Genomic DNA, 27,465 nt, shown 5'->3' with positions numbered 1-27,465 from the left:
GAGACCTTTAATGCAAAAAGACAGATCTTTAAAACGGACCGTAGGCACTGTGATCAGTCACTGCGTAGCTACGATAGTTTCTAAGTATACAAAATGGAGGTCCATCACTTTACCCTCGAATGGCTAGTATCAGAGCCACATTTACACACATATGAAACCCTAAGCTTAAATTCACTGTTCAATTGGGAGGTTACACAATGACGAGCCCATTGGTTAGGCTTTCATTTGTTTCATATCACCATTCTTTACAACACATGCTTAGGCCTAAAGCTAAGTATTTCACATGTTCCACGATTTATACGTATGAACATATATATATTGCATTGTCTTACCCTTACTTATGGCCTTCTGGACAAATACTGACTTTGTTGAAGGTCACCTCTCGTTCTGTGAGTCCGTGTCCATGTGTTTCAAACTGGAAGAAATTCTTTGTAACATAGGTACAAATGTTACAAGACGCTGTTCACTGTAACTGTTTCTATAACGGCACTTCGTTTCAGATTTAAACACCACAGCTATTCACAGATACCGCATGTCTTATCGCCCTCTTCCCCTTTCTTTCAGCTTTCAAACTTTCAAAGGTTTTATTGTCATATGCACAAAGCTCCAGAGTAGAAATGGCAATGAAATTCTTCTGACCCGAGCTCCTCCAACAATGCAACATGTACACAAATTAAAAATAGTGCAAGAAGTCTGTATACAGTGGAAGAAATAAGTATTTGATCCCTTGCAGATTTTGTTAATTTGCCCACGTACAAAGAAATGAACAGTCTATAATTGTAATGGGAGGTTTATTTTACTAATGAGAGACAGAATATTTAAAAAGAAAAATCCAGAAATTGACATTATATAAAAGATAAATAATTATTTGCATTTAACTGTGGTAAATAAGTATTTGAATAAACGTACCATTACAATGATAGACTGTTAATTTCTTTGTAAGTGGGTACATTTACTAAATCTGCAGAGGATGTACATTAAGACAAAATTAAATACAGTTTTAAATAATGTTCCCCTTTATTTCGTTATATCCAGAGCCCAGTGTGATGAATTTCAAAAAGGGAACCCAGACCTTCACCACCTCCGACACGACCTACTCCGTCCCCGTTGTCCGCGCTCGAAACCCAAACAGCCCGGCGACGGTGAAGTGGAGAACCAAGAAGTCTCAGCGCCTCGACCTCTCCGGCGTCCTGAAGTTCAACCCCGGAGAGACGGAGAAGGACATCGTGATCGAACCGAAGTCCGTGACGCCCGAAACTTTCCAGCTGGAGCTGTTCGACCCGAGCAGCAACGCCTCCGTCGGAGAGAGGAAGACCACGCAGATCACCGTCAACGATGGAGGTAAGAAAGAGGAGATACCAGCCCAAAAATATGATCAAAATCATGATATCTTTGCCCAGTGATAATTCAGAATCAGAATCAGAATACCTTTATTAGTCCCACAGAGGGGACATGTACATTGTTACAGCAGAAAAAGAGCCAAAGACAGTTTAATGTTACCTAAGAACCTATTTTACCTAAAACATCCTGTAACAGTTCTGAGGAGCATCTTCGGTCAGAGATTCATAAAGTACTGGAAAACTAATGTGCATCAGTCACTGCGTAGCTACACTAGTGACACAGCTTTCTAAGTTTATTACATGGCTTAGTTGAGTACTCGATTCTGATTGGTCAATTCAGAACACGTGACACGTTGTTAATCCAGTAGTACAGACCGCTGTCATGGATTTATTGACCGTTGTTAAGGACGCTCACATCTGCAGAAAGAAGTTCGGTCGATTGAACTGTTTACAGTTTGGCTGAAAAGCAAACGGCAAACTGCACTTGCTTTTGCATTCAGTTTGCTTTTCTAACTGACAAGACAAGAGCGACAAGAAAACAGCGGAGAAGTAACGGGGCAGAAACCCTCCTTTTTACGCAGCGGTCCAGACATAGACATCAAACGGCGACACATATTCAGTGTGCAGTTCCTTTGGCATTAGGGCAGGGATATCTAGATCCTTTCCAAGGTCTGACATCATGAATTGTGCTACTTTTAAAGCAAGCAGCGATGTTTTCAAATCTGTAATCAAAAAGCTCCGCCTTCCTGCCGTTGCTACGTTAGTTCAAACGGTAACAACGGACTATTTTTCTTAGCGGATGCATGTCATTTTAAATCAATACATACAACTATTTTTTAAATCAATAAAAACATTTTCTAAATCCATAAAAGCATTTCAATTAATAGTGGGAGTCATATCATTACTTTGGTGAGAATGTGGCCGTGTGATAAGCGGGATAATGTGCAGCGACTTGGTCATTATGAAGAACACCTTCATGCAGATCTAGATCCCTCCGCTTCCTGATCAGCCTGTCGGGTGTTCTTTTCCCCATAAGGACCGCCTCGCTGCACATTATCCCTTACATAACAAATGGAGCTCCATCACTTTACCCTCCAATAGCTAGTATCAGAGCCACATTTACACACATATGAAACCCAAAGAGGTATCTTAAATTCACCATTAGGAGGTTACTGATTCAAGTCATAGACACACAGATTATTTTATACATTTATGTCCATTGCAAGAAAGGGAAAAAAGATCTGGATGAAAGCGGTTTTATTTGATAAGAGAAAGGGACAATCTAAAGCAGAAGGACCGGATGTGGTCAAGGTTTGGTGCCTCCTGTCTCGACGTTATTATTATTTTTGGCTAATTTTGTCCGATTGCCTGCCTTCCCCTCCCAGCAGGTCCCAGATCTCCAGATTTCGCCCAGATGCAGCAGAAGGGCAACAAAAACCTAACAGCCAGTTCCCCCGGCGGCCATATTGTCTCCCCCGGAAACCTCAAGGCCAAAGCAACCGGACCCCGAAACATCCGCCTCAACTGGGACCCTCCGTCTGGGAACCCCCAGGGGTACAAGGTACGTCCCATCAGAGGGGGAAAGTATGGAGTACAAATACTTCGTTACTGTACTTAAGTACATTTTTATGGTATCAGTACTTTACTCCACTACTTATTTTTCTGACGAGTTCTTACTTTCTACTTCTCACATGTTGAACACAAATACCTGTACTTTCTACTTCTTACATGTTGAACACAAATACCTGTACTTTCTACTTCTTACACGTTGAACACAAATACCTGTACTTTCTACTTCTTACACGTTGAACACAAATACCTGTACTTTCTACTTCTTACATGTTGAACCCAAATACCTGTACTTTCTACTTCTTACACGTTGAACACAAATACCTGTACTTTCTACTTCTTACATGTTGAACACAAATACCTGTACTTTCTACTTCTTACACGTTGAACACAAATACCTGTACTTTCTACTTCTTACATGTTGAACACAAATACCTGTACTTTCTACTTCTTACATGTTGAACACAAATACCTGTACTTTCTACTTCTTACACGTTGAACACAAATACCTGTACTTTACTTCTACAGTTAATACCTTACTTCTTACATGTTGAACACAAATACCTGTACTTTCTACTTCTTACATGTTGAACACAAATACCTGTACTTTCTACTTCTTACATGTTGAACACAAATACCTGTACTTTCTACTTCTTACACTTTGAACCCAAATACCTGTACTTTCTACTTCTTACATGTTGAACTCAAATACCTGTACTTTCTACTTCTTACATGTTGAACACAAATACCTGTACTTTCTACTTCTTACGTTTTGAACACAAATACCTGTACTTTCTACTTCTTACATGTTGAACACAAATACCTGTACTTTCTACTTCTTACATGTTGAACACAAATACCTGTACTTTCTACTTCTTACATTCTGAACACAAATACCTGTACTTTCTACTTATTACACATTGAACACAAATACCTGTACTTTCTACTTCTTACATTTTGAACCCAAATACCTGTACTTTCTACTTCTTACATGTTGAACACAAATACCTGTACTTTCTACTTCTTACATTCTGAACACAAATACCTATACTTTCTACTTCTTACGTTTTGAACACAAATACCTGTACTTTCTACTTCTTACATGTTGAACACAAATACCTGTACTTTCTACTTCTTACATTCTGAACACAAATACCTGTACTTTCTACTTCTTACATTCTGAACACAAATACCTGTACTTTCTACTTCTTACATTCTGAACACAAATACCTGTACTTTCTACTTCTTACATTTGAACACAAATACCTGTACTTTCTACTTCTTACATTTTGAACACAAATACCTGTACTTTCTACTTCTTACACTTTGAACCCAAATACCTGTACTTTCTACTTCTTACATGTTGAACACAAATACCTGTACTTTCTACTTCTTACATGTTGAACACAAATACCTGTACTTTCTACTTCTTACATTTTGAACACAAATACCTGTACTTTCTACTTCTTACGTTTTGAACACAATACCTGTACTTTCTACTTCTTACATGTTGAACACAAATACCTGTACTTTCTACTTCTTACATGTTGAACACAAATACCTGTACTTTCTACTTCTTACATGTTGAACACAAATACCTGTACTTTCTACTTCTTACATGTTGAACACAAATACCTGTACTTTCTACTTCTCACATGTTGAACACAAATACCTGTACTTTCTACTTCTTACATGTTGAACCCAAATACCTGTACTTTCTACTTCTTACATGTTGAACCCAAATACCTGTACTTTCTACTTCTCACATGTTGAACCCAAATACCTGTACTTTCTACTTCTCACATGTTGAACACAAATACCTGTACTTTCTACTTCTTACATGTTGAACCCAAATACCTGTACTTTCTACTTCTTACATGTTGAACACAAATACCTGTACTTTCTACTTCTTACATGTTGAACACAAATACCTGTACTTTCTACTTCTTACATGTTGAACACAAATACCTGTACTTTCTACTTCTCACATGTTGAACCCAAATACCTGTACTTTCTACTTCTCTCATTTCCCAAACAGGCTGGTTCCTTTAGTTTGAATGTGTGTTTGGTGGCGTGATCATTATTATTTAGAGTCATTGCGTGCCTATTGATTTGAACACGATCCGTGTATCCATCATTTCCTGGTCTTCTCTAAAGAAGAGGGACCAATGAAAACGTTGTCATGTTGCCGTTGTTCAGCATGGAAACATTCATTAGCTAACAATGACATTATTGTTCTATTAATATAAAGGGAGGTCAGGTACTCTTTAAAACAGCTGCTAGTTATGGGTACTTTCTACTGAAGTACATTTCAAAGCCCTCTTTACTTTGACTTGAGTAAAGAAGTTTAGTCAGTACTTCTACTTTTACCAGAGTACTTTGAAACACGAGTATGTGTACTTCTACTTGACTAAAGGATGTGTGTACCTTGTATGCTTCAGGTAAAGTACTGGATCTATGGCGACCCGGAGGAAGACGCCAAGGTGATGGATGTGAAGACGCCTCAGGCTGAGCTGACCAACCTGTACCCGCACTGCGACTACGAGACGAGGGTCTGCGCGTACAACGCCATGGGAGACGGATACGATACAGACATGGTGCCCTGTCAAACACTGGAGGACGGTAATTACTCAGAATTCACTATACTGGTGTTTATAAAAGGAGATACCAGATGAAAATATTATCAAAATGATGATATCTTGTAGAGAATCAATGGATTTTTGGTTTGTTTTTTTATGTGATTTTATCTTCTGGATTGGGTTGAACCAGTTATTCTTAAAAACATCAACATTTGAACACTAATTTAGTGACTAACCATTGATTCATTACACATTAAGGACTAGTAAAATGCCATGTCTAGCTGAAAATGTGCTCTATAAATAAACGTACCTTACCTTAGTTTGAACATAAAAACGTTTCCTGTGTTGTTTTTTCTTCAGTTCCCGGTGAACCTGGACGTCTGGCCTTCAACGTGATCAGCCCGACGGTCACTCAGGTCAGCTGGGGTGAACCTGCCGAAACCAACGGGAACATCACGGCGTACGAAGTCATCTACACCCCCATCGGCGAAGACACGAGTAAGAACCAAACCTCAAGAGTTTATCTATATATTAGCATCGTGTCATTTTCATATTTAAACGTCTCCTATCAAGCAAAATGCACTTTTGTATGTCCTTTCTACATCACTATGTGTCCCCGGTGTGTCCCCCGTGTGTCCCCGGTGTGTCCCCGGTGTGTCCCCGGTGTGTCCCCGGTGTGTCCCCCGTGTGTCCCCGTGTGTCCCCGGTCTGTCCCCGGTGTGTCCCCGGTGTGTCCCCCGGTGTGTCCCCGGTGTGTCCCCGGTGTGTCCCCCGTGTGTCCCCGTGTGTCCCCGGTCTGTCCCCGGTGTGTCCCCGGTGTGTCCCCGGTGTGTCCCTGGTGTGTCCCCGTGTGTCCCCGGTGTGTCCCCGGTGTGTCCCCGGTGTGTCCCCGGTGTGTCCCCGGTGTGTCAGGAGACTCACAAAGTGTCAGGAAATAAACCCCTCTCTCTTTTCCTCCGTACCCACGTCTCTAAAAACGGGGGAACAACGGAGCTGATCCAGATTTTCTGCGTCATGACGACATTACTCAAATGTGGGCGGGCTTTACACCCACGGGCCAATCAGAAAACGTTGCTGTCAGAAACAATGAGACGTGTTCTGGAAGTAATATGGTCTGTGTTTACATTAGCATGCTAACACTCAGAGCTAACCTGTACTGGAGAGAGCATGTGTGAAGAAGCAGGAAATCAAAAGGAAGTCACCTTGTGGTAAACCTGAGAGAGAGGAAGAGTTTGAGCTCCATACTGTTTCAGAGAGAATCCTTGATGTGGTTTGGAACATGATATGGAGTTTCATCACGGCAGCATTTAGCATTTTTTTTAAAGCTACAGACTACCAGAATCAGCGCTTCTGTAACAGGAAGTGAAATAGAGGGATATGAGGCATGGCTAGAACGGGTGATCTGTTTGGTATTTTGAGCAAAACACTTCATAGACATGTGTTTTATATATTTGTATATATCTGAGAGCTATAATATATGCCTAAATACAGTATAATAGGAGACCTTTAAACCAATACTCTCTCCTCACAGAGCCAGAGGGCGCCGCTAAGAAGATAAAGATCGACAACCCGAAGAAGCGCATGCTGCTGATCGAGAACCTGCAGCGCGCCCAGACCTACCAGTACAAAGTCCGGGCCATGAACAGCATGGGCTGGGGTCCATTCAGAGACGCCACCATCAACCTGGCATCGCAGCCCGCAAGACCTCTGTCCAGTAAGTCTAATCATTTATCAGTTTCTCTCAAGAATTTCCTCCACAGGGCCAACACACCCTCAACAGACTAGCTTCAGTTTGAGTCGGATTAAGAGAAATCCAAGACACAAAAAACACACATATTTGACTAAAACAAGAAATAGAAGAGAAATAGGAGGATATAAAAATTGCCCTGAGGATAAAAGTAAGTCAGGGGCCAACACACCCTCCAGACTAGCTGTTTTATAATAGTCTATTTTATTTGCATATTGACTGGTTAATGTGCCATTTCATTTGTGTTTTACAGCTGTATTTGTCTGCCTGTATTGTTTTGTGTTTATGTGTTGTAACTTTGTTCAAGCTGCCCTTCTTGGCCAGGTCGCTCTTGAAAAACAGATTTTAATCTCAACGAGACTTTTACCTGGTTAAATAAAGGATATATATATAATAATAATATATATAGATATATATTAGAGCGGAGCACGACTCCTGACTTTTCCGTGTGTTTTATTTTTATTTTGTTTTTTAAGATATATCTGTTGTAATTTATTGTTGTTTATTGTGATTTGTAGTAATGTGTTTTTATTACATGTACAGCAGTTTGGCTCGACCAAAAATCGCTTTTAAATGTGCTATATAAATAAAACCTGATTTGATTTGATTTGATATAGATTATGTCTTATACCCTCATTGCCTTTTACTCGGTTAAATTGGATTTCTAGTCCTATATGTGTTTAATTATTAAACTTTTAAAAGATTCCTAGGCCTTCAAACACTGTTGATTTCTTACAACCAGTCGGGATCACACCCAGAATAAATCATATAATTCATTCCCTAACAATATATTTACCTCCTTCTCCTCCTGTCCCGATAGTTCCCATCATCCCAGATATCCCCATCATCGACGCTGAGGCTGGAGACGAGTACGACAGCTACCTGATGTACAGCAGCGAGGTGATGAAGTCTCCTGCAGGATCCAAGACTCCCAGCGTCTCCGGAGATGGTGGGTAATCAAAGAAGCTGACAGCGAAACTAACCCTGCTACTGCTTCATTCTGATGCTTTTTGGAAAGATGGATGTGACTGCCAGACCTGTGAGCGATCGCTGTAATGTGGATCCAATTATTCTGGATGTATCTCCGTCTTTGTTCCTGTTGTCACGTTTTTGATGTGCTCTCTCAGAAGGGGAAAATGTCTCTTTCTCAATTCTCCGTTTTTCTACTACTAATTTCACCAGAGGGGCATTGAGGAAGAGCTGGAAAGATTTATCACTTCTTTCTGGCAGGCAACGCCTCACGAAATGTGCTTCCAATACATCCCCAGATATCTGCAATAATAGTGCTTTACGATTACAAACCGCAAGGCCTCTCGTTTCAATCTGCTGCCGCTCTTCTTCTTTCTGCAGACCTTGTTTTATTTCTCTGGGAGTTAATGCTGATGTTGCTCCTCGTCTCCAAGAGAAAATAACAACATATATATCGTCGCTGTCAGGCGGAAAACCTGAAGAGAGCCCAAAACTTTCTGTTAAGGAAATAAAGAAATAAATACAACCTTTTAAAGTAATTGAACAGCTTTTTAAACAATGAATTTAATTCAAGATCATTCTCAGCTGCTGTGAGGTGATGGGATGGTTTTACAGCATCTTCTGTTAGTAACTGCAGGAGGACATATGACAGTAAAATCTGATATGAGGACACTTTTCAACCCAGTCTCACGGCATTTCGTGTTATAGTCACGAAATTAATCTATTGATTCGTGTTCACCAACACGATTTTTTCGTGGCACACAGAACGATTTTAAGCAATGTAAATAATAACAAATTATAAGGAAAAACAGATTTAAAAAATACAGATGTCAGTATTCTGAGGCTCTGAGCCATTTATTTTCCTCACAGACGGCAAAAAAAGTCCGACATCATACAATTTAAAATAAAAGCAATAATTGTGGCTTGATATTGAGTAAGAAAATGTTTTTATGAACCACACAGCTTCCGGTCTTCCAAGACCCGACCGCACAAAAAGACGTGGTGCAGGCACGAAACATACTACCAATAGAAATACATTGCTTTTAAAATCGTTCTGTGTGACACGAAAAAAAGGGGGAAATCGTGTTGGTGAACACGAATCAATAGATTACATTTATTTTGTGACTATTACACGAAATGCCGTGAGACTGGGTTGGCTGATTAGCTAGCAAACGTTAGCTATGTGAACGTTAGCTATTTAGCTAACGTTTGCTAGCCACATAGTTTGCTAGCATGCTACCTTACCATACCTACCCATCAAACAAGCTACCTAGCCAATGTTAGCTACCCATCTAGCTATCTCCAAATGCGTGGCTAACCTAGTGACCAAACTCAGTTCAGTCAATGTGATAGTAAGCTAGCAAACGTCCGCTATCTATCTACCTAGTTAGCTAGCTTACCTTAGCTATCCATCTAGCTGTCACCAAATAGTTGGATCTGATCATTTAAATTTGAATTATTATTTAACAGCCTATGGTAAGACTTGCAGTGTGGACCTGTGTTCAGGCAGAGAGAGTAATTATAAAAACATTGACGTGTTATACTACAAACACAACTGATTATAAAAAAGAAAACAATACTAAATATTGTTGGAGCAGAACACCTATTGTGGTGGCTGATAGCCACCCCCTCTGCTACGCGCCGTTCGTTGGATGAGGCTGAAATCTCTATTAAAATAAAGAAAGGAATTGAAAACACCAGAATCAAAAGTTATAACAATTATCTGAGTTTACTTCTGGTAGGAAACCAAACACATATACAAGTTATACAGAGTACTCCGGACTTCAGGTTTGTGATGCGATGCGGACACAGATGTCGGGACCTGCCACTCACCAAACCAAAAAGCATTTTTACATACAAAAACATCAGTATTCATATCCTTATTTTGGGGCGGAGATGTGTTGACTTTCCCCTTCCCCTTTTATTCCCAAGCGAATGAGAGAGTCCGTGAGGAGGAGCTGTCTAAGCTGCTAACCTCCCCCAAGTGTTTTTACTGGCTGAATTCACTTCTGGTCGGGTTCAATAGTTCTGACCAGAACGAGAAATTCCAAAGTTTCACAAGGTCAAAAGTCAACCCTTATCTCCGTCCCAATCTTAACTCCATTCCTTTCCCATGAGAGTTCTTCACATAAACTATCCCTTTTCAGACATTTAAACCTTTCTGCACATATTTAATGAGGTCTTTAACAACTTTAAAAACAACATCTGTTTTTAGGGGTGAAAAGGCCAAGTGTGTGTGTGAAACAGAATCTCTGGGTCAGTGAGTTGTAAGAGAGAATATCATTTCTATATATGTGTTTACCCAAAACCGTTGTGATTACTTAAAACAGTTCAAACAATACATGTTCACTAAAATACAATTCAAAATAATACATGTTTACTTCAATACAGTGTAGAATCATATCTTTTTACTTCAATATGAAAAGTTTTCCGCCCGACAGCCACAATAAACAATTTATTCCTTCATCATATTATCCCATTTCATAGTTTGACAGCTCTTCTTTTAGTAAACTAATGTTACACTAAAGCCACCCGTTGAATCTTCCTCGCCTCCAATCTATCCTCCGCCTGCTTGCTTCCCTCTCTGACCCCGAACACAAGGCTGGAACCATGTGAAGTTGGTCGGGTCCAACCTGGACCTGCGTAAGGTGTCGTGGAAAAAGCGAGTGGATGTCGTCCGGCTCAGCACCGACACCGAGGCCAGCTCCGACAGCGAGGCCCCCCGCCAAAACTACGCCAAAACACCGCGTCCAGGTGAAGACCCTCTGGCCGCAGACAGAAAAACAGCATGGCAGCTCTAATGCACGAGCGGCAGCCAGCGGGATCAGACATATCAACATTTGGCTGATTAATTTCGGGCTTCAGTCCCCAGAGAGGAGCTCTGGCATCAACTGCCCCACCTCCAGTTGATGATCGGGGGCAGGCTTTTCTGTCTGTCCTGAGGTGGCAATCTGGAAGCAGCTTGATGTGTGTGAATGTGTGTGTGTGTGTGTGTGTGTGTGTGTGTGTGCGTGTGTGTGTGTGTGTGTGTGTGTGTGTGTGTGTGTGTGTGTGTGGTGTGTGTGTGTGTGTGTGTGTGTGTGTGTGTGTGTGTGTGTGTGTGTGTGTGTGTGTGTCTGCGTCTGCGTGTGTGTGTCTGCGTGTGTGTGTGTGTGTGTGTGTGTGTGTGTGTGTGTGTGCGCGGCTGAAAGGAAATATTGGCTTCTGAATTAAATACAGTCTCGTTTCTGCAGGGCAGACCTTCACCTCGCAGCTGTTACGTGTTTTTTTCTTGTTTGTATTTTATGTTCTGATGCAAAGCACCTTATGAAATATCCTTGTTAGCATTTAGCAGGTTCAACACATCAGTTTTCCACATTGAAAAGTAAAAGCAGCAACACTTTAGATCTGTAGATGAAGACATGTGGATGTCACCAACTAGAGACAAAAAACGTTAAAACTACAAAAAAAGAAAATGCTAAATAATCGACTTAAATATTATAAATCTAGGGCTTTTCTTTTTTTTAAAGTAAGACAGAATGAGTGCCTCTGATGTCAAAGTTAGAAGGCGTTATACAGTTTGTTTTATTATTCTCATAGAAATAATGCAACTCAACCTGTTGCACACTACGAAGTTGGTCTTTGCCTTCATTTGGAGGGTAAGAGCTTAGAAAAGCTGATCTAGTTTTAGGTAAAATCAAGCTGAAATCAAGTATTCCTGAGTAAAGCAACTACTGTAGTTCTGTAGTTTCTCATTTGAATAAGTGCTATATAAAGTATGTATGTTTATTATCAACCACACAAGATATGGTTTGAACCTTCATTGCAATATCGCCTAAAATCTAGCGTGAAATGCTACACAGAATATTTGTTATTTTGTAGTACATCATAGTTTCTGTAACTCCCATAGGACTGGAGTCTGCTGCTGCTTCCTCTTCAGATCTGGCCTGGTTTTTCGGTGCTTGATGTGTTGATCCAATGCTAACCGCTAAACGTGCTACATTCTGTGCTGTATTACATCTTCTATATGTCCACAGATTACAACATGAATGGAAAATGGGATTCGAGCTTCCAGTTCCCGGGAGGTTCAGCTTCTCGAAATCTGTCGACTTCTTCCTCTCCGAGATCAACTCTGGGCACCAACTACAGAGGAGCGGGGGGCAGCTCCTTCACCACAGAAACATCCACCACCTACATGAGCGGCTCAGGTACCAACATTATATCATTATCAAGCTTTTAAAAACTACAGTTTAAAAAAGTTAAATTCTGAAAGACAAAAATCTAATTCTGAAAAAACCGAATCGCTTCAGTAACTTTAAAACATATTATTTGTACATTTCCGTTGACTTAAATAGAACAAAACTTGGTCATAAAGTTGTCCATAAGCATGTGCACAACATATATTGATGACACCAATATCCCCATCTAATAAAACAACACCATGTCTCTTAAAGGAGAGGTGTCATGCTTTTCCGGTTATTACCCGTCCCCTTGTGTGTTATGAAGGTTTTTATGCATGTAAACGGTCTGCAGAGTCACAACCCTCAAAGTACACCCTGTAGCGAGTACAACTCTAACACAGAAAAGACCTCCCCAAAACGCCTCGTTGGAGATACGTCATTGTCCATTTGATTCTTCCATTTCGTTCCGGGTACGGCATGACGTCATGCCGTACCCGGAACGAAATGGACCAATCCGTGGAGCCGTTACGTTACGTCCGCGGAGCCGTTACGTTAAGCCCCCGCTGATTGGTCCAAATTGACCAATCCACGGACTTCCTCACACACACATCTGTGTGCAGGGAGCAGGCAGCTCAGCTGATTTCTCCTCCCTGGCTGCAGGCTGATAACAGACAGTTGGGATCGCGGCGAAATTCTCTCTGCAGACCCATTCTCTCTGCAGACCCATTCTCTCTGCAGACCCATTCTCTCTGCAGACCCATTCTCTCTGCAGACCCATTCTCTCTGCAGACCCATTCTCTCTGCAGACCCATTCTCTCTGCAGACCCATTCTCACTGCAGACCCATTCTCTCTGCAGACCCATTCTCTCTGCAGACCCATTCTCTCTGCGGACCCATTCTCTCTGCAGACCCATTCTCACAGCGTTTATCAACCTTTCTCTTACTCAATATCAAGCCACACTTATTGTTTTTACTTCGGCTGTGACTTTGTGTGTGCTCAGGATGAGTTTGGCTGTGTTTCGCTGTGTATCCTAAACAAGGAAACAACACCTCCACGGAGCTCAGCGCGATTCACAACGTCCCGACCAATCAGAGCACACTGTGCTCACAGGGAGGGTGGGGGCTGGAGCTATTGGAGCTACAACGAGCCGTTAAAGGCAGAGAGTGAAATTCAGTGAATACACGTAGTTTACAGAGATGCTGTTTGAGAAACCAATGTGAGTTTGGAGAGATGCTGTATGAGAAACCAATGTGAGTTTGGAGAGATGCTGTATGAGAAACCAATGTGAGTTTACAGAGATGCTGTTTGAGAAACCAATGTGAGTTTGGAGAGATGCTGTATGAGAAACCAATGTGAGTTTGGAGAGATGCACAATATAAATCTATTCTAGTAGACCTCAACAATGGAATTATGATCAGTGGAAATGGCCGTGACACCTCTCCTTTAAACATGTGATGTTCAGATGTGAATCACCAACACTTCTGCAACAAGTTCATGCATTTAGTCCAGTTTTTCTTTATCCTTTCTCTTGTAGGAGGCACTCGTAGGACTGACATGACGTACGGAGTTGGAGGAGGAGGAGGAGGAGGAAGTCTAGGAGGTCTAAGTGTTGGAGGAGGAGGAGGAGGGTACAGTGTAGGAGGAGGAGGAGGAGGAGGAGGAGGAGGAGGAGGAGGAGGAGGAGGGGACAGTGTAGGAGGAGGAGAAGGAGGAGGAAGTCTAGGAGGATTAGGAGTTGGAGGAGGAGGATACAGTGTAGGAGGAGGAGGAGGAAGTCTAGGAGGATTAGGAGTTGGAGGAGGAGGGTACAGTGTAGGAGGAGGAGGAGGAAGTCTAGGAGGAGGAGGAGGAGGAGGAGTGTACAGTGTCGGAGGAGGAGGAGGAGGAGGAGGAGGAGGAGGAGGAGGAGGAGGAGTGTACAGTGTCGGAGGAGGAGGAGGAGGAGGATACAGTGTAGGAGGAGGAGGAGTTCACACTTCAGAAGTCATCATGAGGAAGCACTCGGAGCACCGGGCTTACACCGAGGAAAACATCCGAGACTCCATCGTGATTGGAGACTTGTCCGGAAAGTTCCCAGATCTAGGTACGTCTTTTTAGACTTTTATTCCAAAGTACATGCACTGGCCTCGCTGCACTCCACTCCTCAGTTATTAAGCAAGATAAACACTTCCATTCAATCTGAGGACCACGAGGTGTTGCTTTACTGAGCAGTGCTTATCTTGCTTGAGAAGTGGAATTCAGCGAGGCCAAAAAAGTGAAAAGATCAAGCCTTCTCAAGGGCTACGAAGGAAGGATGGCACAGGATGAACATCACGGGAAGTGCTTACTGCAATATGGGAAACAGAACAGTACATTTTAAAATAAAAGATGGTGGGGATGGTTTGCAAAGCGCATGATTAGCTTGGACATGTGTTAGCAGGTTTGGGGCTGTTGGCTGCTGATTTGTTTGCAGGAGCTATGCTGACTATCGCTGTTTCTCCCTCCCTTTTTATTCCATCTTTACCTCCTTCTACCTTGCTCCCTCCATCTTTTTCCTTGGCTTCCTCCTCTGCTCAATGCGCCATCAGGTGGTTTCGGCTACAATGCGTCGCAGAGCAGCTCTCAGTTCAGCTACAGCCTCTCTCAGGGCTCCAGAGCTCGGACCGGGTCTTCAGACGTCAACGAAGCGCTTTATAGTCTGGACAGGGTGCTGCAGGGTGAGTCTGCAACGCATGGGTGTGAAATGCTATGCTATCATCTTCATAGAGTGAGTGGTGCAGGAATTGTTATTTTCTGCAAAGATCCAACGGAAAGATTCCATTGAACCAGGGAGATGCTGCCTTCAGGGTCCAACACGGAAATAAGAAATACATTTACCTGTGTCTTTCTGATCTCCTCTTTAAATATCTTGCCACTAAAAACACATTTTATTTTTATACAATACAATACAGCTATATTTATATAGCACTTTAAAAAAAATTCTGACGACTTTTTACTTTGACTTCTTACCTTTTGAACACAAATACCTGAACTTTCTACTTCTTACATGTTGAACACAAATACCTGTACTTTCTACTTCTTACATGTTGAACACAAATACCTGTACTTTCTACTTCTTACATTTTGAACACAAATACCTGTACTTTCTACTTCTTACATGTTGAACACAAATACCTGTACTTTCTACTTCTCACATTTTGAACACAAATACCTGTACTTTCTACTTCTTACATGTTGAACACAAATACCTGTACTTTCTACTTCTTACATGTTGAACACAAATACCTGAACTTTCTACTTCTTACATTTTGAACACAAATACCTGAACTTTCTACTTCTTACATGTTGAACACAAATACCTGTACTTTCTACTTCTTACATGTTGAACACAAATACCTGTACTTTCTACTTCTTACATGTTGAACACAAATACCTGTACTTTCTACTTCTTACATTTTGAACACAAATACCTGAACTTTCTACTTCTTACATTTTGAACACAAATACCTGTACTTTCTACTTCTTACATGTTGAACACAAATACCTGTACTTTCTACTTCTTACATGTTGAACACAAACACCTTTACTTTCTACTTCTTACTTGTTGAACACAAACACCTGTACTTTCTACTTCTTACATTTTGAACACAAATACCTGAACTTTCTACTTCTTACATTTTGAACACAAATACCTGAACTTTCTACTTCTTACATTTTGAACACAAATACCTGTACTTTCTACTTCTTACATGTTGAACACAAATACCTGTACTTTCTACTTCTTACATGTTGAACACAAATACCTGTACTTTCTACTTCTTACATGTTGAACCCAAATACCTGTACTTTCTACTTCTCACATGTTGAACACAAATACCTGTACTTTCTACTTCTCACATGTTGAACCCAAATACCTGTACTTTCTACTTCTCACATGTTGAACTCAAATACCTGTACTTTCTACTTCTCACATGTTGAACACAAATACCTGTACTTTCTACTTCTCACATTTCCCAAACAGGCTGGTTCCTTTAGTTTGAATGTGTGTTTGGTGGCGTGATCATTATTATTTAGAGTCATTGCGTGCCTATTGATTTGAACACGATCCGTGTATCCATCATTTCCTGGTCTTCTCTAAAGAAGAGGGACCAATGAAAACGTTGTCATGTTGCCGTTGTTCAGCATGGAAACATTCATTAGCTAACAATGACATTATTGTTCTATTAATATAAAGGGAGGTCAGGTACTCTTTAAAACAGCTGCTAGTTATGGGTACTTTTTACTGAAGTACATTTCAAAGCCCTCTTTACTTTGACTTGAGTAAAGAAGTTTAGTCAGTACTTCTACTTTTACCAGAGTATTTTTAAACACGAGTATCTGTACTTCTACTCGAGTAAAGGATGTGTGTACTTTTGCCCTCTCTGGTATTCATTGAGGTGTGTGTTTGTCTCTCTTCAGACGCTCGTGTCTCTCCAGGAGTCCCAGACACTCCCAGCCGACTCGTGTTTTCGGCTCTCGGCCCGACGGCCCTGAAAGTCAGCTGGCAGGAGCCTCACTGTGAGAAGGACATCACGGGATACTGCGTTCTCTACCAGCTGCTCAGTGGAGGTACAATAAGGCTGCAAAAATATAATGGTTTTCCTGTTCTGTCATAAAGAATTCCCAATGTGTTTTGTCCTTTCGTCCACACCCAACAGGAGTTGAATTTACAACAAAAACAACCTTTTGTGAAAATCTTGACAGGGAAGATTTTCACAGAGTTAGTTTAATGTCCTGGCTTCATTACTGTTGGGAAAATAGTGAATGTACTCTTCCAATATGAGAGTAACATGCTAACAAAGGTATCCCAACTGTAGCTGTGAACATGACAGGATGTATGATTACCTAGAAGAGCATCAGGACTGTTTGAGGCATATGATAGCTATGTGATTAACATGATGATTCAGCCTCTATGGAGAGAGACATATGACAAGCATGCTCATTTCTGACGTGGAGCTAATCTGAAGTAAACATTGAATACTGCTTTCTATTCCTCCATCTTGTGACTGTGTAACTCCCTCTCTTGGATATCAGTATGTGAAGGACACTGTTCAGGAACTAGTTGATGCTCTGTATGTGATGACTACTTCCATTCTGGAGAGGATCACAGATACATGGATCCTGAGATTGAAGCTCAAGCCGGGGACCAGGGATGTTTTTCTAACAATTACATTACCTCTTCCATTAACTTGATATCTGTTTCCTCCCCTGCAGGTGAGGTGAATCGCATCAGCGTTGGGAACCCGGCGGAGAACGCGGTGCTGATCCAGGATCTGCTTCCCAACAACTCGTACCTGTTTAAAGTGAAGGCTCAGAGTCAGGAGGGCTGGGGACCTGAGAGGGAGGGAGTCATCACCATCGAGTCCGCTGTGGACCCAAAGAGCCCACTGTGCCCCATGCCAGGTAATTGCACAGTACATTTACTACAAGTACTGTACTGAAGAACTGTACTGAAGAACTGTACTGAAAACTGTACTCAAGAACTGTACTTAAGTGCAGTTTTGAAGTCAAATTGTGAGGAAAAAGTGAAATTAGAAGAAAATAATCTGTTTTATGCGACTTTGTCTCTTCTGTATTTTGGGGCCAACATCACTACGAGTTGTAGGCAAGCCGGCTTTATTTATATAGTACATTTCAACAACAAGGCATTTCAAAAAAGCATTCAGACATTATAAAAATAATATTTGTTAGTTTCATTTTATTTTTGTTTCAATGCTTTTTTCAAGGTTTTTAGGTCACAAATTCTTGGATACCAAAACTTTTTTATACAGTAACTAGAAGTAAAATGTGTGTTTGTTGGCTGTAGGTTCTCCGTTCACCCTCAGTACTCCGAGTGCTCCGGGTCCGCTGGTCTTCACGGCTCTGAGTCCAGACTCTCTGCATCTCAGCTGGGACAAACCAAGGAAACCCAACGGAGACATCCTGGGATACATCGTGACCTGCGAGCAGCTGCACGGTGGAGGTGAGTCAAACCCTGAAGAACAAAGGGAAAATTCGGACCAAAAGTAAAAAAACGAATTCCCTATATTATAAAAAAAATAATAAAGTTATGAAAAAAGTTAAATTCTGAAAAAAAATTCAAGTTCCAAGAAAAAAAAAAAATTCTAAATTATGGAAAAAAGTCACATTCTAAAAAATATATCTAATCATAACATTTTTTATCAAATTACGAAAAAGAAGTACATTTTCAAGAAATTCTAAGAAACAAATACACACTTATGCAGTTAGTTCTTCCATTTGTTTGGTTCCCATGTATCTTTGTTCTGAAACACATGTTCTGTGTTGTTCTTCCAGGAGACGTCCGCTCCTTCCAGGTGAACGGTGACAGCTCTGAGACGAGTCTCACCGTCCCGAACCTCACAGAAAACGTCCCGTACAAATTCAAAGTCCAGGCTCGAACCACACAGGGCTTCGGACCCGAGAGGGAGGGCATCATCACCATCGAGTCTCAGGACGGAGGTGAAATACATTTAACATTGTATTACTTCAGTTTCAAGTTTCAGGGGTAAAGAGGTTGGGAACCACTTGTCTAGTGCATTAATGTAATCTAAGTATTTATTTCCTTCCTCTTTCCTTATAGGCGATATGTCTCAGTACGACAGCCAGTCGATGTCGAGGAGAGAAGTTTTCCAGTTGCCGACAGATGTCAGTACTCTGACCAACGTCTCGCACACCATGATCAACGACCCCTACTACTCAGGTACAAATGAACACTCTTCAAAAAGTATCTGAAATAAAATTGTATGTGTCAATCGTATGTCAATTATACACTGAAACTTTCATGTGTTTTAAAAAAAAAGGACTATTGGTTACCTATCTTTTACACTTAATAATACACATAATATTCGGCTGATCATCGGGATAATCTCAACATATTGACAACACTTTATGGTTTTTGAAGTAAAAAGCACATTTTATAAAGGCTATAAAGGACGTCACCACCGCTAAGCTAAAGGAGGCTAATGTTGGGCTATAAAGGAACTACAGCACGGTCACATGACTTCACGTCACCACCGCTAAGCTAAAGGAGGCTAATGTTGGGCTATAAAGGAACTACAGCACGGTCACATGACTTCACGTCACCCCCGCTAAGCTAAAGGAGGCTAATGTTGGGCTATAAAGGAACTACAGCACGGTCACATGACTTCACGTCACCCCCGCTAAGCTAAAGGCGGCTAATGTTGGGCTATAAAGGAACTACAGCACGGTCACATGACTTCACGTCACCACCGCTAAGCTAAAGGTGGCTAATGTTGGGCTATAAAGGAACTACAGCACGGTCACATGACTTCACGTCACCCCCGCTAAGCTAAAGGCGGCTAATGTTGGGCTATAAAGGAACTACAGCACGGTCACATGACTTCACGTCACCCCCGCTAAGCTAAAGGCGGCTAATGTTGGGCTATAAAGGAACTACAGCACGGTCACATGACTTCACGTCACCACCGCTAAGCTAAAGGTGGCTAATGTTGGGCGTGATGACGTTTAGTCGTCTCATTTATAAACTTGTTAGCAACCGCATTTTCTTAAATCCACCAGTGTTACATTTTTTTTTTAAACATCGATTTCCAGAATTGTTCAAATGCTGACTAATTTCCAGGTTTTAGGACTCATTCACTCTCACATCATTCAAACAATCCCTCAAAACTCACCTTTTCACTCTTGCGTTCCACTCCTAATCCTAAAATAACCCCTCGCCCTTATTCCACCTAGCTTAGCACTTTTTACTTTTGTTGTTATTTTTCTCCTTTACTTTCTTGTAAAGCGCTTTGAGCACCAGGAAAGCGCTATATAAATCAAATGTATTATTATTATTATTATTATTCCTGCACCACTCTTTAATAATAATGCTCTTTTGTTCTAGGTGACGGCATGATGACGACCACACAGCACATGGAGTCGAGCGGCATCGTGACCCGGCAGGTCACCAAGGAGGTCGTTCAGAGGAGCGTCATGGGAGGAACCACCGTCACCAAGAAGATGTTTTATGAATCTTAATAACCCAACATTTCACAGCCAAAATAGTTCAACATGATGAGGAATCATATCTGAGATTCTCTTTTACAAAGAGCGCTCATACATTATCAGTGTGTATCTTTATACCTGTGTGTTTAAGTGAGGCTTTGGGACCAAAACATGTTTTTAAAAAAACAAAAACATGTAGTCGTCTGTTACAAACTGTTGCCACTTTTCCATCAATTTCCACATTTTTTTTCACTGTTGCTTTTGATTTTATTTGTGGTTTCTCCCACCGGGGCTTTAAATCAGCAGTAATCAAACTGAATTAATCCAAAGTTACTCACCCTGTCTTTACGAGGAGGCATTCAAAAGTACAGTCTGTTTAAGATGCATCTCTTTGCAGATGGTTAATCATTATTTACCAAAATGGTCTAATCCTGAGTATTAAAGTGGTTTATCTGGGACTTTTGTGCATAGATTTGTATTATATTAAAAGTGCGTTTTTTTCAAAGCATATTTAATACTTTATAAGATTTTTTACTTAAACTTTCATATGTAACCTAATTATTTTTCTGCCACTAGTGGGCTTTTTATCCACACAATAACAAAATACGTAGAAGTGAAGTAGCTGGGATCATGGGAGTTTCTAATGAATTGTCTCTTCTGAAAAAACACTGAATAAAGCAGTTTTAAAGCAAATTCAGTATTTCCTGGAGAGGCTTCGAGCTAAATGCTAACGTTAGCTCAGCCTTTTCTGTTTCTCCGATAACGTATGATCCAGATGTTCAGAAGTTGTTTTTATCAGGAGTCAAATTATCCTTACAGGTCTCTTCCTCTCGCGTTAGTTATTTAAACAGTTGAAATACAGAATAAAGCAGTTTGTTTTCGATTCAGTATTTCCATGGTGGACAGGAAGGTGGAGAGGCTACGAGCTAAATGCTAACGTTAGCTTAGCGCTGAATACTTAAGATCCAGACATTCAGAAGTATTTTTAATCAGAAGCCAAATTATCCTTACGGGTTTCCTCCTTTCAACTTAGTTATTAAACCTATTGAAATACAGAATAAAGAAGTTTGTTTTTAATTCAGTATTTCGTAGAGAAGCAACGAGCTAAATGCTAACGTTAGCTCACCCTTTTCTGGTTCTGATAAATTATGATTCAGATGTTCAGAAGTTTTTTTAATGAGGAGCCAAATTATCCTTACAGGTCTCCTCCTCTCGTCTTAGATGTTAAAACAGTTGAAATACAGAATAAAGCAGTTTGTTTTTAATTCAGTATTTCCAGGGTGGACAGGAAGGTGGAGATACAAGATAAAAGGCTAATGTTAGCTTAGCCTGTTTCAGCCTGTTTCTCTGACTCCTTAAGATCCAGACATTCAGAAGTTTTTAATCAGTGGCCACATTATTCTTACAGGTCTCCTTCTCTCACAAACAAGCAGCCCCAGTGATTAAAACCAGTAAGAATACATAATATACGAGTTTAAAGGTTTAAAACCAGTGTTTCCCAATGCAGTTTGGCTGTAGCTAACGTTAGCTCAGATCGTTACTCCAGGCATCCCATGTCTAAAATCCTTCATTTGGTTAAAATATATAGTTAAAAAGCACCAAGATATTAAAAGCGTGTGGTAAGAATGTGGCTTAAACTGGATAAATAGTACATTTATGACAGCTTCTGGTAGACAACGCAGACTCTTGCTCAAAGGGGAGAGGAAACGCACAGATAGCTTCATTCAAATTACACATTTCTTTGAAAACAAACACAAGTCCAGTGGTTTTTAAACATTTTAAAGCAGAAATGTTATAAATTATACCTTTAAGCAGATTGACATTAAATAAAATGCCAAATGTAGTTATATGCACAATTCCTACTGACACGCATGATTTTACAATACAAACAAATTATCAAAAACCTTTTGAATATAACATGTTTTTTGTTTTTTAAAAAGATGTTTTATACTTAAACGTGCTATAGACTGCTTTAAGTTGATATGCGTTCTTACTCTGCAAGGCTTTTGTATTTTTTGCATTTCAAATAGATAAGGAATTTAAGAGACATGGTATGTAAAGACGGAAAGATTGTATTTGCTTCAATGCAACTCCTACTGTATTTTGGCTTCACATTGATGGTTGAAAGGGATTCTGTAAACATATTTTGAGAGGATATTTCATTAAGAAAAGTTGATGTGGACACATGTTTGAATATTTCACCAGCTCTCAGTTTCATTTAACAACATGCATGACTTACCTTTAAACAGTTGAGCACTTTTTTGCATTTTTTTTGTACTCTATTGCAAAAAAATAAAGATTTTAAACAAAACCCAAGTGTTAATTTATTGAAGTTTTGAGGACAAATAGCTGCACGCAGTAACATGGACATTAACACAGCTGCAGAAACAAGGCTGACAAATGTTGCAGGAGAATACACTCTTCACATGCGTCTGTAATTATCTGCACTGAGGCTCTTCAGTAGCTGCTTGCGTTATTCTGCATCTCTAGAGTAATACAAAAAAGCAATAATTAAACATAAGTGGCATAAAGACCTTGCAACTACAATCTTGGTGTTATGTTTTCACTGAAAATGGAACAAAAGGTGTATGTATCCTTGTGGTTCGAGAACTTTTAAACCTTTTTCAAAGCTTATTGGATACAAATATGTCCTTCCAGGTAAAGACAAGGCTGCTTTTTAGAGGATTTGAACTCGGCTGCTAATCAGAAGTCAGCATTATATTAAAAAAAAAGGTTGAAGCTAGTTGAGTTGAGGAAACGCAGCATTAGCCCGAAAACCAGCGAACAAGAATCATATTCATTAACAGCCGACCTCCATCCAGAAAATATTTTAAAGTTTTTTTTCCCTGCCATCTTGCGGACACACTCGTTAAATCATTGTATGTACTCATTGGTATCAGTAAAGTAGTCATTTCAGGATCATTTTGATACGTGAATTACAATTAAACCCCTGCAAAATATGTAAATTTAGTTGTGACGCTGGTAACCACAAATCTTCCCGTTGGGAATACTCCTTAAGTCCAAAACCAGCGCACAAGATTTTGTAGGCCTATTCAATAGCAGCCGACCTCCATTCAGAAAATATTTGAACGTTTTTTTCCCTGCCATCTTGCGAACACACTCGTTAACTCGTTGTATGTACGAATTGGTATCAGTCTGAGTCATTTCGGGATCATTTTGATACATGTATCAACATTAAATCCCTGCAAAATATGTTTATTTTGTTGTTTTGACGCTGGTATCCACAAATGATGCCGCAGGTCAAACTCGTGCGAATGAAGCGATGCAAATCTCCGATGTGAACGCTTCTTACGTCCCAAACCAGCGCACAAGTTTTCGTATTCGCTAGCAGCAGAATCAAAGCACAATCAAAAGCGTTTCGGGGTTCAGGTCCAGAGGCAGGGCCCGGTGCAGAGGCACGGCTGCCGGACGTCCGCCGGCCGGATCACCAGATCGTTGACCACTTCCACGGTTCCGAACACGGGGAACAGCTCCTCCGTGAACGTGTCGTTGAAGGTGTAAAGGTGCGAGCGTTTCTCCACGTCGTAGAAGGACAGCTGGCCCTGCTCGTAGTCCAGGTAAACGCCCACTTTCCTGGGCAGTGGGATGCGGGTCAGGGGCGTCGCGGGCACCGTCAGCGCCTTCAGATCCAAACCCCTCTCCAGACGGAGGGTTAAATATCCCGAATCTGTGGTGAGCGATCTGTAACCCTGCCTCACCGCGGACGCTTTCGCCACGCCGAGCCTCCAGTCACGCTGCCCGACTTCCACCTGTAACAGAAAAATATAATGCTCATTTACTTATGTTAGAAAAACATCCCTGGTCACCGGCTTGAGCTTCAATCTCAGGATCCATGTATCTGTGATCCTCTCCAGAATGGAAGGAGTCATCACATACAGAGCATCACTAGTTCCTGAACAGTGTCCTTCACATGCTGATATCCAAGAGAGGGAGTTACACAGTCACAAGATGGAGGAATAGAAAGCAGTATTCAATGTTTACTTCAGATTAGCTCCACGTCAGAAATGATCATGCTTGTCACATGTCTCTCTCCATAGAGGCTGAATCATCATGTTAATCACATAGCTATCATATGCTCAAACAGTCCTGATGCTCTTCTAGGTAATCATACATCCTGTCATGTACACAGCTACAGTTGGGATACCTTTGTTATCATGTGACTCTCAGATTAGAAGAGTACATTCAGTGTGTGATTCTTACTTGCTAATGTTTATTTTCAAATTTCAATTTCAAAGGTTTTAAAGGTTTTATCATCATATGCACAAAGCTACAGTGTAGAAATGGCAATGAAATTATTCTGACCTGAGCTCCTACAACAATCCAACATATAGAATAAAATACAAAAATACAAAATAAAAAGTAGTGCAAAAAGTAGAAAGTACAGGTATTTGTGTTAAAAATGTAAGAAGTAAAAAGTAAAAAGTAGTGGAGTAAAGTACTGATACCAGAAAAATGTACTTAAGTACAGTAACGAAGTATTTGTACTCCACTACTTCCCACCTCGATGATTCATTCTTTATTCACGTTTGATAAATTGATTCCCGCCACACACCTCCCAGTAATGGCGTCCCGAGGTGAATCCCTCCTGGCCCGCGGAGCACCACCAGCCGTTGAAACGCCGCTGGCACCGAGGGACGTCTCGATGTTCGAGGCCGCAACGCATCCGTTTCTCATCGCTGGAGATGATCAGGTCCGGGTTCGCCGAGTCCGAGTCAAGCTTCACTTCCTCTGTGGGAGGAAATACAAAAAAGAAATCCACTTATCCTCGGTGTATTCCAGATATTTACATTTATGGCATTACTAATGCTGTAGTACAGCGGTTCCCAGCCTGTTGGCCGCGGCCGCATTGCAAGTGGGCCGCCAAATAATTTGCAAAACATTATGATTTGTGTGGAAACATTTTCATTATTAAGATTTCTTTTTATTTGAACCTCTTTTCCTTTCTCTTTCTTGATCCTCCTTAGTAACGGTCATTACAGTCCTTAGCAACGGTCATTACAGTCCTTGACAGCGGTCTGTTCTACTGGATTAACAACGCGTCACATGTTCTGAATCGACCAATCAGAACTGTATTTAGCCTCAGTATTGTTTATGGTTGAATGTGGGCCGCGAACATTTTTTGGATTCTTAAGTGGGCCCTGAGTTGAAAAAGGTTGGGACCCACTGCTGTGGTACATACTGAACCTTCTGTATTTTATATAGTACATCAGTTCATGCACTTATATGCACTCCTTGTTAGATGTTTAATACATCTTGTACCCTGCCAAATGACAATAAAGTTGAACCTAATCTAATATAAATCTCTTTCTTGGTGTTAAAATGTAAAGCAAATAATAAAAAAAGTAGTAGTGGCAGCTTTTAAAATACACAACATTGTTTGATTTATTTTAATATCATTATAAAAGTGGTTTATTTTGGGACTTTTGTTTTGACTTTATTCTTACTATTATGATATACCTTAAACAGATTCATTTGAAGCACACAGATTGTTTTAAAGTGTTTTCTTACCTGCAGCATCACAGATCCAGTTCCACACTGTAAAGAAGAGAAGAAGTCTTTAAATATGTTTTATACTCTCAACATTTCAAACCACCGTGAAGCTGCAAAGATGAGTTATTAACTAATAAATCAACCGCCAGCTGTTTTAATAACTACCTGCCTTGTGATATATATATATATATATATATACACCATAGGGGAGGTTTTTGGCCCACTTCATATTATCGTCATTTGGTGTAAAAAGCTGCATAAAAAACATTACAATGGAAAAACAAGTGCAAATATTGAAAGAAAATGTTAATAAATACAAAAAGTACAAATACTACTTAAAACAACAAGTGTAAAAGAAATCCTAATATAGCAAAAATTACAATAAAATATGACAAATTACTATGAAAAAAGCACGCACAGTATATATCAACAGATTTAAAGGTGTACAGTACAAAGACAAAGACAGAGACAGACAAAGACAGCGTCTTTGAGTTTCCTGAAAAGCGCTATACAATTCTCATGTATTATTATTATTAATGATAAATAATCATAACAAATGTTGGAGAGTAGTGTGCAGAGATGCATTCCCAAAGATGTGCATTATTTAACACCTTATTAGGGTAAATATAATGTGATATACGGATGATTTAAGATCACGTAACTCCAGTCGCTGTGATTTCATTTCAGTATAATCCCTCCTTCACGACAGCTCCTACTCACCGCTGTGGGGGATGTATCGTGCAGCGTCTGCAGGAAGAAAGACATCATTACAATCATCACTTTCACACACAAGCCTTTCATCGATCCTGATTAGCTGGAATGAAAGCAGCTCGTCAGGTTTGTCCTTTAATCAGGAGACGTTCATTATGCGTGGCTTTTTATTCAGAGCAACAGCAGACTCTTTGAAACGCACTCACCGGTCTTCTGGCTGCGCTGCTTCCTCACCAGCCACTGCTTCGTCACGTCCTCCTGAAATATATTAAGAAAACGACATTTAAAAAGATATGGTTTGGAAAATTCAAACATTGTGCGCACACTTCAGGGACAGGGGGAACGTCCAGACTTGATCAATTACGTAAAAACGATGTATTTTTGGTGTAATTTCAGAGGAATTAATGGAAAAAGTTAATAAAAAAATCACTGAAATGTTGATTTTGGGTCTTTGGGACTATATCTCTGCACACTACTCGTCTTCCATTCATAGGATTATTTAACATTTCTGTACTTTTTATCTTTTAATAATACATTTATTTTGTATTGTATGATTTCTTTTATACTAGCTATTTAAAAAGTAGTTGTATTTTATTGATTTATTTGTAATACATGCTCTTAATTTTCCATTTTACCTCTCACTGTGTTTATCTATTCAACATTATATAACAAAAACTTGGTAATTAACCACATTTTCATTTAAATTCTGACTCTGATGAAAACATGAGGTGCGAAATGAGGTTAAAATCTGAAAGATGATGAAGCAAAACCGTCTTAAAAACTCTAAATTAAGCAAATAAATGACTGCTTATCCACTCATTGGTTAATTTGTCTTGACCACTCAAAAAAAAAGCACTTAAATGTGTATTTTATGTCTTATTCCCACTACAAAACA

The 27,465-nt window shown here is 40.3% G+C and overlaps 2 protein-coding genes across 2 annotated transcripts in view; one reads left to right on the top strand and one right to left on the bottom strand.

The window, feature by feature from the left end:
• Positions 1-22,634, top strand: part of itgb4 (integrin, beta 4) — a 48,901-nt gene extending 26,267 nt beyond the window's left edge. The window contains exons 28-43 of the mRNA XM_034149618.1: positions 1,036-1,341; positions 2,729-2,901; positions 5,351-5,531; positions 5,849-5,986; positions 7,020-7,202; positions 8,056-8,184; positions 10,806-10,958; positions 12,221-12,391; positions 14,299-14,448; positions 14,933-15,061; positions 16,803-16,952; positions 17,598-17,786; positions 18,190-18,345; positions 18,678-18,842; positions 18,964-19,083; positions 20,248-22,634. Of these exons, the coding sequence (XP_034005509.1) occupies positions 1,036-1,341; positions 2,729-2,901; positions 5,351-5,531; positions 5,849-5,986; positions 7,020-7,202; positions 8,056-8,184; positions 10,806-10,958; positions 12,221-12,391; positions 14,299-14,448; positions 14,933-15,061; positions 16,803-16,952; positions 17,598-17,786; positions 18,190-18,345; positions 18,678-18,842; positions 18,964-19,083; positions 20,248-20,381 (2,627 nt within the window). The 3' untranslated portion in view covers positions 20,382-22,634. The remainder of the gene's footprint in view (positions 1-1,035; positions 1,342-2,728; positions 2,902-5,350; positions 5,532-5,848; positions 5,987-7,019; positions 7,203-8,055; positions 8,185-10,805; positions 10,959-12,220; positions 12,392-14,298; positions 14,449-14,932; positions 15,062-16,802; positions 16,953-17,597; positions 17,787-18,189; positions 18,346-18,677; positions 18,843-18,963; positions 19,084-20,247) is intronic.
• Positions 22,635-22,766: 132 nt separating this feature from the next.
• The window catches only part of zgc:194990 (uncharacterized protein LOC568410 homolog), an 11,568-nt gene continuing 6,869 nt past the window's right edge, over positions 22,767-27,465 (bottom strand). Inside the window, 5 exon segments of the mRNA XM_034149617.1 lie at positions 22,767-24,118; positions 24,922-25,097; positions 25,878-25,904; positions 26,580-26,606; positions 26,777-26,828. Of these exon segments, the coding sequence (XP_034005508.1) occupies positions 23,735-24,118; positions 24,922-25,097; positions 25,878-25,904; positions 26,580-26,606; positions 26,777-26,828 (666 nt within the window). The 3' untranslated portion in view covers positions 22,767-23,734.

Source organism: Trematomus bernacchii, unplaced genomic scaffold (genome assembly GCF_902827165.1).
Source record: "Trematomus bernacchii unplaced genomic scaffold, fTreBer1.1, whole genome shotgun sequence".
In the NCBI taxonomy this organism is placed as follows: domain Eukaryota; kingdom Metazoa; phylum Chordata; class Actinopteri; order Perciformes; family Nototheniidae; genus Trematomus; species Trematomus bernacchii.
The sequence above is the reverse complement of the archived record's forward strand: the minus strand, read 5'-3'. Positions and strand labels throughout refer to the sequence as shown.